We start from the raw sequence: 18,309 nt of genomic DNA, 5'->3' as shown, positions 1-18,309 counted from the left end.
GGGGTTGGTATGGATATGCCTTTAATGAATGCTCTAGAAAGTTTTAGCCTACTAAACTTTCATATGAAGCAACCCACTTCCACACTCATATAGGTGAATTCATCAAGTGTGTAACTACAAGTAAATGTACCACCTAACAAAGGTTATGGATTCATTAAGAGATAAATTCAACCTCACAATCGTTGTAGTTGCTCTTTTCCAATACCATGTGTAGACACTGTATTTGGTCGCTCATTCTATAGGAAAATTTAGGGTTTTTTCCCCCTATTTTCATTTCAATTTAAAGCATTTTTAGGTTGTTTTTATTACATTGGAGTGTCGTTTATGGTCTTTGCCTAAGCAGTCACTCTCCAAAGTATTGAGAATGTAGTTCTTACACCTCTTTTTATCTTCCTCTTAATTTTGCATGATGTGATTGTTATTTCCTTCTCGTTGAGTTTGAGGAGTTTCTAAAACATAAACCACTAACAACTTTTTTAAGGCAAAATAAATTTTTACTTCTCCACGCTTGCAATTGGTTCCATCAAAAGGTTCCACACGAGTGAGATTGAAGGTAGCCATTTCGGTTTTAATATTCTAAGAAATTAAGATGAAATAAAATCATAACTAAATTAAATTAGTGAAACAACTTCAATAGAGAAGCTGAGGCATGGTAGGACCATTGCCCTTAAAAACGATTTCATGCCTATGGAGTAAATCTCTTGGTGCAAATGGTCACAGTGCACACGCTCAAGATCACTCAATTAGGCTCGAGTTTCTATGCACTCACAAAGTTCAGAGCTTTTGGAGCTATAGTATATGGTTACCTAATGTAGAGGAAGGAAAAGAAACAAGGATAAGATAATAGAAGAAAAAAATAGCAAGATATCTACTAGAGACTACTATTGGATGATGGAGAGAATAAATATGTAAGAAAGAGAAGAGAGATGTTTCTTTGGTTGTATTTTGGAAAGAGCTGGAGATAACCTTTTTATAGGCTGCATAAAGGAGTTGCAACAAATTAATGGTATTTGACCTTTCAAATACCCCCATTAACATTTAATTGTTGGAGGAAATTAAACAAAAAAAAAATAACTAAAAAAAAACTAAGAAAAATTGTTGCCAGTCACCACAAAATATATATATATATATAAATATTGTCAAAATTTGAAACATCTCCAACAAATAATAACAATAACATTGATAATGGGCGGGCGGCTTTCACCCTCCTGAATTTGGTACCGCACCATAGGATCCAAAGATGCGCGATGATGGTTAAAGTTTTCAGGTTATCAAAAAAAAAACATTAACATTGATAATTGATATATGAAAAATTAATTAGATAAATAGAAATTTAAGACTATAATACAGCTGAGCTACTCCCTCCATTCCCTACTCTGAAATCTATTAAATTCTTTAATCTAGAGCTCTAAACTTCTTTTAAAATTTTTATTTAGGCATAAATATATATATAATTAATTAAACATAATTGGGGTGCATTACCACATTGCCCTTTCATGCATCCCCAACTGTGAATGAAACTAAACAGTGATTACTCTTTCTTCATTGGTTATGTGGACGCGTGGGTGTATCCTTTTTTTTGGGGGTATGGGTCAAGCAACAATTAATTAATAAGCATAGAAAATTATATATAAAAGGCCACAAAAACCATTAGTTACGTGAAGGTCACGGATTCGATTCTTCTTTAAGACATTACGTCGGCAAATTACCGGGGATGCGTCAATGAGCGGGTGACTTTCACCCTCCGGGCTTAATGTTGTACCATAGTGTCCAATGTGCTGTGATGGTGGCTAGAGTCCCCAGGTTATCAAAAAAAAAAAAAAAACACGCTAGCAAACATTTTTTTTTCCCTAATAAAACAAATAAATAAATTTGGCATGCAATTTTGTGTTCAATGTTCAAGTCCCTTGCCTGATTATCGTTGTTGTCTTTTCCTTTAATTTAAAATTATATTTTTATTGTTGAAAAAAATGATTTAGAGATGTTTGTTAGTTATAAATTTAGAGGTTGTTTGGTATTATTGTCTAAATTATGAAAGCAAAAATTGGAAATATAAATTAAAAACATAGAAAAAAATATTAAGAACAAAAAACTCACAGCTTGTTTGGTTAATATGAATTTATACTGCTAATACAAATTAAAAACTTAATTCAAGTTTTTTTTTCGTCCTTAAACAATAATAATTAAAAATATGGTTTAAATAATATATTATTAAAAAGTAAAAACTAAAATGTTATATCATAATAGGAATTATTAGAATTATTGTACTTAATTATTACGTTTCAAATCATTTTAAAGTGGTATAAGAACAATCTTATTATTCGGGTGAAAAATATTAAAAATAAATTTTAAATGATTTAATTTCTTAAAATTTTAAGAAATCTTACTCGTATTTTTATTTTAATTATATTTCAAGTTCACATAGTGAAATTATTTTAATTTTAACAAAAAATTATATTAAAATATTATGGCAACATGTTTAGTACGTTAAAACAATTAAAAAAAACTATAAAATCTGATTTATATTTCAAGTTCACATACTCAGTCTTTCAATTTTTAATAAAAATCATATTAAAATAGTATCACAACAGGTTTTGTACGTCAAAACAATTGAAAACTATAAAATATGAGTTTTATTTTTTTTAAAAATAAATAAAAGTTAATTAAAAAAAATAAAAAAACTATAAAATAAATAAATACATTGTTATAAGTTAATATTTAAACTATTAAGCAACAACTAGTTTAGTCCTTACACTTTTACTGGTATAATTGAGGAATAATTATATTTGTTATCCAAATTTGGTTCAACTACATTAATGAAACTTATTGAGGTGTATACAAAATATTATCTTAGCATTACCTTTAATATATATATATATATTTGATAACTCGGAGACTCCAACCACCATTGTGTCATTTTGGACACTATGGTGTAGTACTAAACCAGGGGGAGTGAAAGCCGTCCGTCCATTAACGCACCTTAATAATTTATCGACGTAATGCCTTAAGAGAGAATTGAACCTGTGACCTTAGGGTCACTAAAGTCACAAGTTTTTCTTATCACCTGAGCTAGCTTGACTGGGCTTATTAATGATTTGTTTGATTTTGCATATTTGTCATATAATTGTTTCATTCTATTTCACTTCCAGTATGTTCCACTTTAATTTACCAAAGATTGAGTTAATTACTATTTGACAATTCTTAAAGGAAAAAAGAAGAAGAGGAAGAAGTTAGGAGAACATTTAATCAAAAAATGACAATTTTAATTTCATGAATTTAATTATTAGAAGGTCTTTAATTGTACCAAATAAAAATAGAAGAAATAAAATGATTTTCACTTTATAATATAGGATATAATTTTATCATGAATGAAAAATTAAAAAAAAAAATTAATATCTTTTGAAATCATACATATAAATACCCCTAAAAAAAGTTTATTTCGGGCACAACAAACAATCATTCTAAATCCTGTTAGATCAGCTCTTAATCAATATCAGTGTATATTAATATATATTGAAAATCTTCTGAGTTTGGTGCCGCACCATAATATCTAAAATGGCGTGATGATGATTGGAGTTTCCGGTTCATCAATATATATATATATATATATATATATATTGAAAATAATATAATATTTTAAAAATAAAGGTGGTCAAAATTTTTTATCTGCTATATCCTTATCTCCATGAAGCTGTGCGATGCGTGTTCAAACGCCAAACCCAATTGAATTATATATATTTTCTGGATAAGGAGACGGCCAAATGAATGGGAGGACTTCACGGATCGATCCCTCATTATCCCTTTCTAATTAATAAAAAAATCATTAATTGGATCAATTAATTAGGAAGGGCGTTTTGGTCATTTCAATCCCCACTATTGCCATTATAGTCCATCTTAGACTTAAATTTTTCAAAGGCGCCATATGATATGACACATATATGCCGCATTTAGGAATCTGTTTAATCACTCAGCAGACCATTATTATTATATTATTTTATATATATTTTTATATAAAACGTTGGTGGAGCTCAAATTATTTCACAATTTTAAAAGGAGTAACAACAACACGAAAAGCCCATAGTGCTTGAGTAAAACGTTAATTCTATACATGAAAACACTTTAATTAATTACTTGGGATTTACGTAACAATAATCAAGAGCCAACCACTAATTAACTATATAGCTTAATTAGCTTAGCTACCCTTATCTTTACAGAACAATATAAAAATCTATCTGGTTCAACTTCGCTAATCAAATTAACCTCTCTCTCTCTCTCTCTCTCTCTCTTTTGCAAAAGCCACCGAAACCCCATCCCCACTTGTTCTTCCTTTTCGCAGCTCTTCCTCCCCCAGCGCCCCCTTCGTTTCTAATTTGCAGACGCCCACGTACACAGAATGGATTATATCTGAGGGGTTAATCCTAGGTAGGTAGCGTGCATGCTCGTGCCTTTGAGTATTTTTTTTTATGAGATTAATAATGATGATCGAGGTCTTAATTATTTTTATTGAGTAATAATTAATGATGGGTCTTGTGCGTTGAAACACGTTAATGACAAGATTTGTTCATTGAAGCTCGACGGCATCGTTGGGTTATTGCATGGCCATGCAGACGACAATTGTTGAAGCCGCCTGATCAATACCCAACGGTGCCGTATTTCCGACAGCCTCTGCTGCAGAATTATGTACTCCGACCGGAGCCGGTCGTTGTCTCTCTCCGCCGCTTCGCAGTGATGACTCACGAATCTCAACCGGTTCATGAAATCCCGGTTCTCCAGTCTCAGCCGGTTCACCTGGCTCCTCAGGTTTTCTAGATGCTTCTGTTTCCGCATCCGGGACCGCCTCGCCGATTCCCGGTTCGATATCATCCGCCGCCTCTTACGTTCGTCAATCGTCGAATCATCCTGGTTCGTCCGGCTCGACAATCCCGAACAGGAATTCGAACGGACAGCGTTTGGGTTCGGGTTCTCGTTCCGGTTCGGTTCATCCGAACCGGAACTCAAAAGAACGGGTTTCTGGGACTGAACGACCGGGGAAATTCCCTGGTCGTCCCGCAGAGTGAAACAGCCGTCGAGAGCCGGAAAAGGGTTTCCGAGCATGGCATTGGCCGGCGAGATGGCCGGGAAAGTGGACAACATGGCCGGAGAACTTCTTAAAGAGTGTGGGAGGGAGGTAGGAGGGGGAAAGGGAAGAAACGAAGCGTGGTGGTGCGGTATTTATGGGCGAAGGGGAGGCTAATGGTGGGGCCCGCGTGGGGTATGAGCAGGGATATTTTCGTCCTAAACCGTATGCATAAGCGTATATCGTACGGATACGGTATATGGCTTTTGAGTCAGGTGGCACTAAGGTGGGGTCACGCTGCCTTTTTAAAAAGACATGTGACGGGGGTGATATAATCTGGTGGGGCCGTGTTGGAGATTGGATTTTTACTTTTTTTTAAGCTTAGTCACGAAGAAACAAAGCCGGCGGGGTCCAGAGAAAGGCACGTGTCTGGCCCAGGTGGAGCGATCGTGTGGGAGGCGAGTGGGGTGGGAGTGAGTGACGTGGAACCACGTGGAAGGAGTGGCTGGGGGCTAGTCGAATGAGTTGGGGCTAGGCTAGGCTAATGAGTGAGGAGTGACTCGGTAAGGATCTCCGAACCGGGTTATGAGTGGCATCCTAGGAAGGATCGTCAGAGGAAGATTCTGGTCACAAACCCAAAGCCAGCACAAAGGAGTGGTGACGTCCCCTCAGCTTTTTCTTTTAAAGTAATATTAATTAAGTAATTAATTAATAAATTATTGATATGCCCGAATATCATGATTACAAGACAAACATTAGTATATTACAGATAAATAAATTAAAGCACTCTTCAAAATAACACTAACATCCAACCAAATTAGGACCATAAATCCAAACAATACTAAATAAAAAATAAATCTAAACATACCTAATTTAAACACATCTAAACTCACCAAACAAAATTCGAGAGGTTGAACTAATGACGAAAGGAAATGAAATCAAACCTATTCGGATACCTTTCAAAGAACGTGATAAAAGATGTTCTTCGTAGATGACATTATTTTTTATTTCTCTTTTTCTAGCGAGAAAATCAGCCACACTATTGCCTTCTCTCTCTCTCTCTCTCTATATATATATATATATATATATATATATATATTGAAGATAGGGGCTGCGATCGGTGGAGGGGTGCACTGGAGGGACGTTGTCATGTTGGGAGGCCGAATCTTTTATGCCAACTTGAAAACTAAAATAGATTTACAACAAAGGGAGCATATTCCTATGATGGTTGACTGGTTTAAAATTGTAAGAATTATTTGGATTTGATCTTTCAAAAAAAAAAACATGAATAAACAGAGGAACTGTTTGGATATAGATTTATGGACAACATTTGTTGTTGGACTGTCATAAACAGAGGAACTATTTGGATATTGATTTATGGACAATCTTTGTTGAACGGTAGAATGTGGGCCTTAATGGGAAAAAAGGGAAGAAGAATTCATCTCCACCCAGTTAGATCTCAAATTAATTTTTTTTTTTTTAGATTTGAATATAATATAACAATATATTCAATTTTGTTTAAATTCAAATTCAATGTGTGAAATTTATATTCCTAAAATATAGGGTTAAGTATATCAAATTTACAAGCCATAAATAGAAATTGATCAAAACATGATCTAATAAAATGCAATCAATATATAAGTAGGTATAGTTTAGAGTTTTCTGCACAACTGATAAATAGGTTACATTTTTATTTTGTTTTTTGTTTTTGTAATTTTGGGATTCTTGATCTAGAAGGAATGATTGAGATACAGTAGATTTGTAGGTCTTAACCATTATGTTCGACTATTGCAATTCTTGGTCAATGATTATTTAAAATCTATATATTACCAAAGTTATCTTTTTAGTTATTAAAGTCAATAACATAGGAATAAAGGAGTGTTACTTGAGAATTATAGCTTGTTATGTACTCTCTTTTGAGTCATTTAAGTCAATAATATAGGAATTAGGAAGTGTTACTTGAGAATTATAGTTTGTCATGTATTCTTGAAAATTTTTATAGTCTTCTATGTTGGTCTAATCTTAATTTTATCCTCATCAATTATCATTTACTCTCATTTCTATGCCATATACAAATATGACAAGCACACTTTTCTTCGTATAAACCTTATAGAATATCAAAACTTATATTATAAGGAGATCCATCAATTCAATATGACTAACAAGTATACAATATATTTATAACACCTTCAGTATCTCAAAATATTGTCATAGGTGTGAAGCTGACCCACTTGCTATTGGCTCGACTAAGTAAGTGAATTTTCTCCATTCGCATGCTCTTTATCTTGTATATTCATTGTCCTTATGCATGAATTGTTTAGGGCACAAATTCGTAGTCACTCTTTTGATTGCAACAAAGTCTACTATGATTCAAGCCTACCTTAGTATTTTCCACTTAATCTTCTTTCCATAATACTCCTTAGATCGATTTGTCAACTCCTTTTACGCTTAATTGGACCGAAGGCTAATTGAACCCCTAAGATACATATAGAGTGAAACCTATCTAGATCTATCATCCTAAATCTTTTCTCACTTCTTCTCAATACTAGAGCTTGATACCTAGAGATGATTTAAGCTTTAATTACCTTCGGTACATTCTAATCCTATGACCTTAAATTTCAAATTAGTACTGTACGTCATTATAGGGTCATTATTTTCTATTTCTTTAGTCTTTTAGGCCATCATCATTGCTATTAGTCCACTATAGCACATCTTTCCCCACTTTTGCATGTTTTATCTTCGTTTTTTTTGTTGTTTTTGTTTTAACAATGCTATTAATCCACTGTAGCATATCTTCCCACTATTAAATTGTTACGAAAAATCACAAAAACAAACCAGCAAATGGAAGAAAAATGAGGAAAAAAAAACAAAGCATAGAACATAAGATTTATGAGATTAAACAATTTGTCAACGTCTCTTGAGTCAAATCAAGTCATCGATTCCACTATTAAATAATAAGCACAAGTACAATGCCTTAAGCCCTTTCCCTCACTCTTCTTGTATTCAACAATTTCCCTCAAAACGAGAATAACACATTTTATATAAGGATGTTAGCCTTGGTGTATTCCCAAGAGAGGGGGTGAATTGAGTATTTAAAATTTATTCTTAGGTTTAGTTAATCTAATAGCAGTATTTCATAATCTAGGGTCTTTCTATATGCACATAAATCCAAATGCGCAAATAATATGCAGAAATTAAATCATGCACGACATTCATAAAATAACATACACGTGTAGAAAATAAATTACGGAAAAGTAAAGTGCACACATGATATGTTATCGGGGTTCGATCGACTATGCCTACATCCTCGGCTCTAACTTGTAAGGCTGAGGATTCCACTAATGCTCACTTAATGGGTGGAGTGACACCGATTACAATCAGGTCAAATTAACACAGGGTTGACCTCAACCTTTACAATCAGGTCAATTAGCGGAGCGGACCTCAACCTACACCTTACCAGGATGGTGCACCTAACTTTTCTAACCGAGTCTAAACCAATGTGGGACTATTCCACAAGGCTAGTCTCACTCTTCAGGCCCACGCCTGAAATACAACAGTATTTTCACAATATAACTGGTGCAGTGTGTAACACCCTGACCCTTTATACTACCCCATAATGCTACTATACGTACATAACTTGTACAGATCCTGATAATATACATAACTACCCACCCTAAACAGGGACATATGAGTATTTTATAATGATCTGTACTCTCATACAGTGTGGAAAAAATATAAACATTCATATGATTCTAATAGACATATCAGAGTACCTAATTATCCTCTACACATATTCACACGTACGTAAAACATAAACTGTATTACATTCCTAGAAGTCACTCTAAGCTAAACTCCAATACATAAACAAAACACTTACGTTACTAACAACAATACTTCGCTCCAAAGGCCCACTACCAACTAAAGCTAACGCCCTGCAGGACCTGAAACAAAGGTTGTATATTCGAAGTGAGACACTTCTCAGTAAAGAGGAAGATATTACATCAGTGTGTGATTGTACAGTTATATTCTTGTTTGAAAAAAGTTACATAAATTGCACATTCTCAATACTGTAATATATAGTACATATATAAATTCCTAATAATAGATAACTCAACAGCATTACAAGTGAGAGTTCTCGAGGCTAGGGTAGGGTACAGGCTCATACACTGTACAATCCCTTCGCCTAGTACTTAAACCTATGATGATCATATGTATCTGGCGCATTCCATGAAGACACACGAGCAAGAAGATTGAAGACATTTGTTCTTATTGTAAATTGTATTTTGGTTTTATATTTTGATCTGTAATAATGCATGGCATGCATGATATGGATGATCAACTCATGATGGCTGTAGACTGACCCTAGGGATCAACACTTTCTATAGAAACTCTTTTTTTTTTTTTTAAATAACTAATTGGTTAGGATCAAAGATTATGGTTAAAACAAAGTTTACAAAAACTGGTCGACAGACGCCATATTTTTTGGCTTAATTCAAGATCTTCGACCATAGGGAATAGGACAAAGACCATAGCTGACCTCAGGGGAAAAATAAGAATTTCACTTGCCTCAGTCGACTAACTATCACAAGGTCACAAGGACCATAGCTAATCTCAGGGGCAAAATAAGAATTTCACTTGACCTCGATCGACCGAATTGAGAAAGTTGACTAAAGTCAAAGCTTCGGTCGACCGAATCCTAAGTAGTACAAAAACCTCGGTCGACCAAATTGAGAAAGTTCACCAAAGTCAAAGCTTTGGTTGACCAAACCTTAAGTAGTACAAAAGCCTCGGTCGATCGAACTGACCAAAAGTCAACATGTTGACTTTCCTCGATCGACCGTTCTGAAATGAACGTGTCTTCCATGGTCGAATGAACTCACACGTTTCTGATCCCCAACAACTTAGTCGACCGAACTCATAGTTCAAAGTGGCCACAGTCGACTGAACCTCATGAATGGTCAACTAAATCTCAGCCTTGGTCGATCGAACCTCGAAGGGTTTGAAATCGCCTTGAGACGGTTGACCGAACTTACAGTTCAAAATTGCCATGGTCGACTAAACACAATAATATGGTCGACTGAACCTATAATATGGTCAATCAAACCTCTTGTGTTGGTCAGATTTTTAGCACGGTTAAATAGGGTTATTTTTCATTAAACATGATTAAATATTTTTAAAAATACCCAGCGTGCCCCCAACGGTCATATTTTCACTAAACTCTATATATACCCTTCATAAATCATAATTAGTAAGATGATTAGTTAGAAAACTATCTCAAATTGTTATATCCTATTTTCATCTTCCCAAGCCTATTTTTTCATCCTCTCTTATTATTACCTTGAAAAATCAATTTCAAAAGAGAGTGCTTTACATATAGTTTGCATTTGTTTTTCAAATCAGAATCGTTTTTACTCTTATAGTTTATTCATGTTTCATATCTTAGTCTTGAGAGTAAATCAAAGTTTTCTCCCTATATATTCATTGATATATATCCTTGGAGAAAATCTACTTCTTTGCTTGTAAATCTTGCGCACTCATTGTAAGATTCAAAGGCTCATTTACTTGTGCTTGCGAAAATATTTTTGAGCCATAAGCCCTAGGTTCTCTGCACTTTATTTAGAGAAATATATTTAGGAGAAATTTGTTATTTGGGCATAAAATCTTTGAGCACTCATCATACACATATTTATTCAAAATTTCTTTTGTGAAAATCAAATTCTCATATTGAGCTTATTTTCATATCATACGTGAGTGTATTTTGGGCTGTAATTGTTGTACACATTTGCTTGTATTAGAAGCATTTCTTTGTACACAATATTTGATTATCCGTTGTATTGCCGACGTATAGTCGAAAGAGAGATACTAGCCCTGTGAATAGTCCCGGACTGATTAAAACTCGATTGAGAGAAGTAGGTGCACCATCCTGATAAGGTGTTGTATTAGGTGCCGCTTCACCCATTAAGCAAGCCATAGTAGAATCTTCTTGTTTGTGAGCTTGAGGTGGGGACATAGGCAGTATTGGCTGAACCCCGATAACATATCGTGTGTCTATTTTATTTTCGCACTTTTAATTTTAGCATATGTATGTTTTATATTTGATTTATTATATGCAGTACATGTATTTAATATTTGATTTGGTTATGATTATATAGAAAGACCCTAGGTTTGCGAAATACTATTGATATCTGGTTTAACCTAGGTAGAAATTTTTAAATACCCAATTCACCCCCCTCTTGGGAATACACAAATTCCAACAATTTGTATTAGAGCCTCGTGGCATTAACTTAAACGTTTTTACTAAAGATCAAGATGACTCACAATTGTGTATCCCCATTCATCAAGGGATGATCAATTTTCAGCCCTCCAATGTTTTGTGGTGTTGATTACACCGTCTAGAAATTTAGAATGAACATATTTATAAAAGCAATAGACTGGCAGGCTTGGCAGGTGATTGATAAAGGAATTTGTATGCCTATAAATGAAAATGATATTACTTTGATGCATGCAAATTCACATGTCAAGGATTTATTGTATTGCACTTTAGATTCTAATATTTTTCTTGAGGTTATGGCATGTACAAATGCGAGGGAGATTTGGGTTGAGCTGGAAAGGAGATATGGAGTGACTTAGGAGAGGGAAATTGCCACTCTAGAAGCACCAAGTTCAAATGATTAGGTAGTGGCGATCATGAGCTAGTAATCAACAAGGAGGTATATGATTCACCTACTGTTTTAGTTTGTTATGTAGTTGATGATTCTTATGTTGATTGTTGCAAAATATCATGTGTTGAATCATCTGTTGAACTTTGTGATAATACTATTGATGTTGCATGTAATGATTCATGTGAAAACTATTGTATTGAATCATGCAATGAGTTTTATGATGAAAGCATGTCATTGAATAGACAACTAGAAAAGGATTCATTTAAAATTCATAAGTCTCTAGTTAGAATGTCTTATCACAAAACTTTTCTGAAAAATCAAAACAAAAGGTTAGCAAAACAATTGAAGGAATTAAAAGATTATCATGCCACCTTGGAGAAGAAAAAATGAAGAAAATATTGAAAATAATCTATCAGGAGGGAGAAATGGGAGATGATAAACCCTTAGGGCTTAAAAAGAAAGATATTTTTAAAAAGGGTTCAAAATCATTTAATAAATCCCTTACAAATATTCATGCCTCATCTCGAAAACACATGATTAGTAAGCATGACCCTCCATGAAAATTTAAAACTTACTTTTGTCGTAAAATCAAATGGCATATTCTATCTACTTGCCCATCCAGAGGTGCCAGAGGTATTGAAAAAGAAATGAAATGGATAATCAGCAAAGCAAACCCTGTAGGACCTAAGGTAAAATGGATCCAGCGGAATAAACAGCAACAAGTGAATGTAAATAACACACACAACTTGAATAAGATTAACACAAAGATTTACGTGGTTCTGCAAAGCCTACATCCACGGAAGCAATGACACACAAATTTCACTAAGGAAATCAAAATGTACACAATAAACTTCTCTAATGATCACTCTCCACTCTTAAAATATGCCTAGATGACATATATAGAGTTTCCTCAAAGGTTTTCTCCCATTTGCCCAACCACCCAACGTTCAAAAATTTAAAATTTCAGAAAATTGCCTCAGCCCAGGAACCACTCGTTGATGAACATAGAGGTTTTGTCGACGAGACCAAGAAGAACCTTCGTAGACTAATTCAGGGTTCTCGTTGATGATGCCAGAAGTCTGAAATTTCCCATTCTCGGTAATTATTCATCAACGAACTTCAGAGCCTTTGTCAACAAACCTCTGTTGTACCCTCGTCGACGAATACATGGCTCTCGTCAACAAGTCCTGCTATGCTGCCCCTTCATGTTTTTCCTCCTCCCTTCTTTTTTCATCAAAATAGAAGTATAAGAGCCACAAATAACAATCTCCACCTTGGCAATTATACGCCCCTTAGGAGAATTTCAAAAACATGAACTGCTTCACTTTGAACTTAAAAACACTTGGTTGGTTATGTCTCCCTTTTATCACTTGGAGACATGGAGTAAGTCCAAGCAATGCTTGAACTTTTCTAAAGTAACTGATTTCTTCAGAATATCCACTGCTTTTTTAGACATGTGAGCTTTCTCCAATACAAGTTCACCTGAAGCAATCAATTCCCGAACTCTATGAAACCTCACATCAAAGTGCTTGGTCCTAGCATGGTATATCTGATTCTTCGCCAAGTGAATGACACTATGACTATCACAATGCAGCACCACACCATTTTGCTGTAACACCAGCTCTTTGACTAAACCAGTAAGCCATAAAGCCTCCTTTGCAATTTCGGCAACTACCATATACTCTGCCTCAGTTGTGGAAAATGCAACTAGAGATTGTACTATGGATCTCCAACATACTGGTCCTCCTACAAGGGTAAACACATATCCCATTGTAGACCTTCTGTCATCCATATCTCCAGCATAATTTATATCAACAAACTCCATAACTAAAGGACAACCCTATTGCTTGTCGAACATAATGTCATATCTCGATGTACCCTGCAAGTATCTAAGTATCCATTTGATGGCTTCCCAATGCTGCCTTCCTAGATTAGAGAGGAACTTGCTCACCACGCTTACCGCATGAGCCAAATTTGGCATCGTATATACCATGACAAACATTAAACTCCCCACAACACTAGCATAGGGGACCTTTGACATGTCCCGGATTTTCTCATCCGAACTTGGTGAATCTGAAGTAGATAATTTGAAATGATTCGCTAGATGTGTACACACCGGTCTTGCATTAGACATGCTAAACCTCTCCAACACCTTCTGCACATAACCGCTCTGAGATAGCCACAATTTCCCTACAACCCTGTCTTGGCAAATCTCCATCCCAAGTATTTTCTTGGTTGAACCAAGATCCTTCATGTCAAATTCCTTATGCAATAGGTCCTTTAATTGGTTCACCTCAGTAAAATCTTTTGCAGCTATCAACATATCATCGACATACAATAACAAGTAAATAAGTGAGTCATCATCAAGTTTATTCACATATACGCAGCAATCATACTCACATCATTTGTAGCCAATCTTCATCATGTACGAATCAAATCGTTTATACCATTGCCTTGGAGGCTGTTTGAGCCTATAAAGAGATTTCTTCAACCTACAAACAAAATTTTCTTTTCCTAGTTCACTGAATCCCTCTGGTTGTACCATGTATATTTGTTCCTCTAAGTCATTGTGAAGAAATGCTATCTTTACATCCATTTGTTTCAAATGAAGATCAAAATGAGCTACTAATCCCAACACAACTTTGATAGAAGTATGTCAAACCACTAGAGAAAAGATGTCATCATAATCTATCCCTTTCTTTTGTGAGTATCCTCTTTCCACCAACCGTGCCTTGAACTTCTCACCTTCCTTTTTTGATATTGCCTCCTTCTTCCTATTCACCCATTTGCACCCAATCAGTCTTTTCCCATCTAGAAGCTCCACCAACTCTTAAGTTTTGTTCTTATACGGTGATTCCATTTCCTTAATCAATTCTCCCATCCACCTATCTTTCTCCTGGTCGTGCACTGCCTCTTGAAAAGAAGTTAGATCATTGCAACAAGTAAGGTAAGCATAAGATACTAACTCATCAAAACCATACCTTGGCGGAGGCTGAATAGTGCGTCTGGATCTTCTTAATGGAATATCGTCAACTTGCTAGCTTTCCAAGTTAGAGCTCCCTTCAACCACGGGACCATGATCATTTCCGTTGCCTTAAGCTTCCGACTCCACCTGCACAATATGTTCATCACTGACCCAGCTTTCTGGCTCCTGTTTCTGTTCATCAAACTTTTGAGTCGCTTCACCATAGCCTTCTCATCAAAGACTACATCTCTACTGATCACCACCTTGTTTACTATTGGGTCCCACAGTTTATACCCCTTCACACCCTTTGGATATCCCAAGAAGATGCAACAACGAGACTTCGGGTCAAGCTTAGACCTTTCCTCACTAGACACGTGGACATAGGCTGGACACCCGAATACCTTCAATTCAGAGTAATCTACTGCATTTCCCGTCCAAACCTCTTCTGTCACTTTACCCGTTAGTGATGCCCTTGGTGATCGGTTAACCAGAAAACAAACCATATCAACTGTCTCGGCCTAGAAGTTCTTTGGTAGCCCTGCATTCAATCTGAAACACTGAGCCTTATCACCAAGAGTCTGGTTCATTCGTTCTTCCACACCATTTTGCTGAGGTGTCTGGCGAACTGTAAAATATCTCTTGATGCTATGCTCCGTACAAAAATCCATAAACCAAGAATTAGTGTACTCGGTCCCATTATCTGACCTTAAGTATTTGTTTCTCCTCCCTGTCAGGTTTCCCACTTCATCCTTCCAAATCTTAAACTTAGAAAACGTACTAGATTTGTGACGCATGAAGTAAACCCAAACCTTTTGTGAGTAATCATCAATGAAACTCACATAGTACAGATGTCCACCCTTTGATGCAATTCTTACTGGGCCCCAAACATCTGAATGTGCATAGTCAAGAATTCCTTCCGTCTTATGAGTAGTTGATCTGAATTTTGCACTGTTCTGTTTTCTAAGAACACAAAACCTACAAAATCCCAATTGACACATTTTCAAACCTTTCAACAATTTTCTCTTGTGTAGTTCTTCCATACCATGTTCTCCCATATGCCCAAAACGCATATGCCATAAAAGACGGTCTCATCTAATTCAGCATCCACGACTGCAACTCCACCTACAATGGTAGTTTCCTGCAATGTGTAAATATTTCCATCCAATTTTTGCCCTTTCATTATAGTCAGATTACCTTTCCATACCATCAAAACTCTACCTTTGGATTTGTAATTAAAACCATTACAATCTAAAGTGCCAAGAGACATTAAACTCTTTCTCAACTCAGGTTATGTCTTACATTACACAATGTTCTTATAGTACCATCAAACATTTTTATTTTTACATTTCCTATGCCAACAATCTTGCAAGAAGCATCATTACCCATAAGAATTGATCCAAAATTTACTAACCTGTAAGTGCTGAACCACTCCTTGTTTGGAGTCATGTGACAAGAACATGTCGAGTCAAGTATCCAAGAGTCCGTTAGATTATCCGACTCCGTTGAAACTGATAGAACATCAACATCTGCAGAATCCTTTTCTTGAAGAACATTCACAGATTTAGAAATCCCCTCATGCTTATTAGCATTTTCCTTCTTTCAATCTGGACACTATGGTTTCACATGACCCTTTTTATTGCATTTATTACACTGGATTTCCTTCTTCTTCTCGGATTGATTTCAAGATTTCTAATTAGACCCATTTTAAACTTTCCTTTGCCTCGGTCATTACAACCCTTTACCACAAGTCCTTCTCCTTCATCACATATTTTCACACAAGTTTCACTAAGAAAATCAAAATGTACACAATACACTTCTCTAATGATCACTCTCCACTATCAAAATATGCCCAAATGACATATATGGAGTTTTCTCGGAGGTTTTCCCTCATTTTCCCAACCACCCAACGTTCAAAAATTCAAAATTTCAAAAAACTGCCGCAGTCCAGGCGCCCCTCGTCAATGAACACAGGGGCTTCGTCAGTGAGACGAAGAAGAATTTTCGTTGATGAATGTAGGGTTCTTGTCGACGATTCTAGAAGTCTGAAATTTCTCGCTCTCAGTAATTATTCGTTGACAAGCTTCAGAGTCTTCGTCGACGAACCTCTGTTGTACCCTCATTGATGAATACATGGCTCTCGCCGATGAGTCCTGCTATGCTGCCCCTTCATGTTTTTCCTCCTTCCTTATTTTCTTATCAAAATAGGAGTATAAGATCCACAAATAACATATTGCATAATTATTTAATTTTTCCCTAATTTCTAGGTTTAAGGGTAGTGATGACTGTAGGCATGTGAAGTGGTTGGTGCTTAAAATGAAAATTCTTAGTAGATGCATTCACTATACACTGTATTGGATACTAAGAATCCTAGATAATTAAGCTAATATGAAAGGTCAAGTAAAATATCCAATCTAATCACTTAACAAAGAAATATCATGATGATTGGATAAAATATGAAAACATTGGCTGTAGCATACTTGAACGAAAATCCACTTCAAAATGGACAAAGCACTTTTGCTTGGTAAATAATTCAAATGCTTAACTCATGCTTAAAGATAAATCATCTTAAGTTAAGCTACTGTTGTCCATAGCACAAGCGTATGGTTTGGGGGATCCACCTCACACTATATATCATTTAATCCTAAACCTATCCTTGAACTTTAAAGTCTTGAACAAGTAGCAGTCATTACTCTAGGCTTAAGCACTAATGATCACAAATGCCTATTATACAAGTGCTTGTTTAAAAGACATCCCTCGAAATCAAAATTCGAGGTAATCAGTAAGGGAATCAAGATGTTTTCTTTGAGCTTAAAATATAAAAATCTTCTAATTTTGTTTACCCGTCTCCTCCATAGGAAATCCTTACCAAACCACGATCATATTCGGTAAGATTTCACCTATTCCTTAGCTAGTATCCTTGCTTCATATCTGAAGGATACTTTCCATTCTCTAAAGAGCATTGTTCACAAAATTCATATTCTCCTAAATGCTCTTTGGTATGATGGTTTGGACATATTCACTTGCACGAAAATATTTTGAATATTTTCCTGCTTCACTTGAATACTCTTCTGAACTTAAAGAAAATTTAATCCTTAAGAGTATTTATTTATCTGCCCTTCACAAGCTATCAAATCATTAAGTCATATCCTTTAGAGCTCCATATCCTCATAGATGAGCTGAATGGCTAAGTTGGTCGCACTAGGTCTTAAATTCAAGGAGACCTTTGTACATGCATTTAAAATTTAAAGCCATTCGATTGTGTGCCTTTCACACGTATTGAGATTCATAAGAAAAGAGGCAGACATAGGCTTATTACCTTAACAAATATTTATTGTGACTAGTTTTAAAATCACTGAAAATCTTGGACACTTAGCTAAAGATTTTAAAAAGAAAGTAAAGGCATAAGTTGAACATGTATTTAACTTAGGGGGAGCATTACACTTTTATGACTATAAAAAATTAAAATGCTCTCAACTATTATTTATGCCTGAATATGTATATAAGCACTGCACTGAACTCATAACTATCATCTGCTCTTTACTATGTATATTCATTGGTGGATGGTTTATTTTTATGAATTGTTGATTACTACCTGATTGCATGCTTAGTCTAGAATGCCTCCTACA

General features: G+C 35.3%; 1 protein-coding gene across 1 annotated transcript; it reads right to left on the bottom strand.

Moving 5' to 3' along the window:
* Positions 1-4,084: 4,084 nt before the first annotated feature.
* On the bottom strand, positions 4,085-5,178 carry LOC131144456 (bZIP transcription factor 11-like). The gene has a single exon (XM_058093124.1). The coding sequence runs from the start codon at positions 5,131-5,133 to the stop codon at positions 4,501-4,503; it is 633 nt and encodes a 210-aa protein (XP_057949107.1). The 5' UTR covers positions 5,134-5,178; the 3' UTR covers positions 4,085-4,500.
* Between the last annotated feature and the right edge of the window lie 13,131 nt (positions 5,179-18,309).

Source organism: Malania oleifera, chromosome 1 (genome assembly GCF_029873635.1).
Source record: "Malania oleifera isolate guangnan ecotype guangnan chromosome 1, ASM2987363v1, whole genome shotgun sequence".
NCBI classification, from domain to species: domain Eukaryota; kingdom Viridiplantae; phylum Streptophyta; class Magnoliopsida; order Santalales; family Ximeniaceae; genus Malania; species Malania oleifera.
Note: the sequence above shows the minus strand (reverse complement) of the source record. Positions and strands in the feature narration are given on the sequence as shown.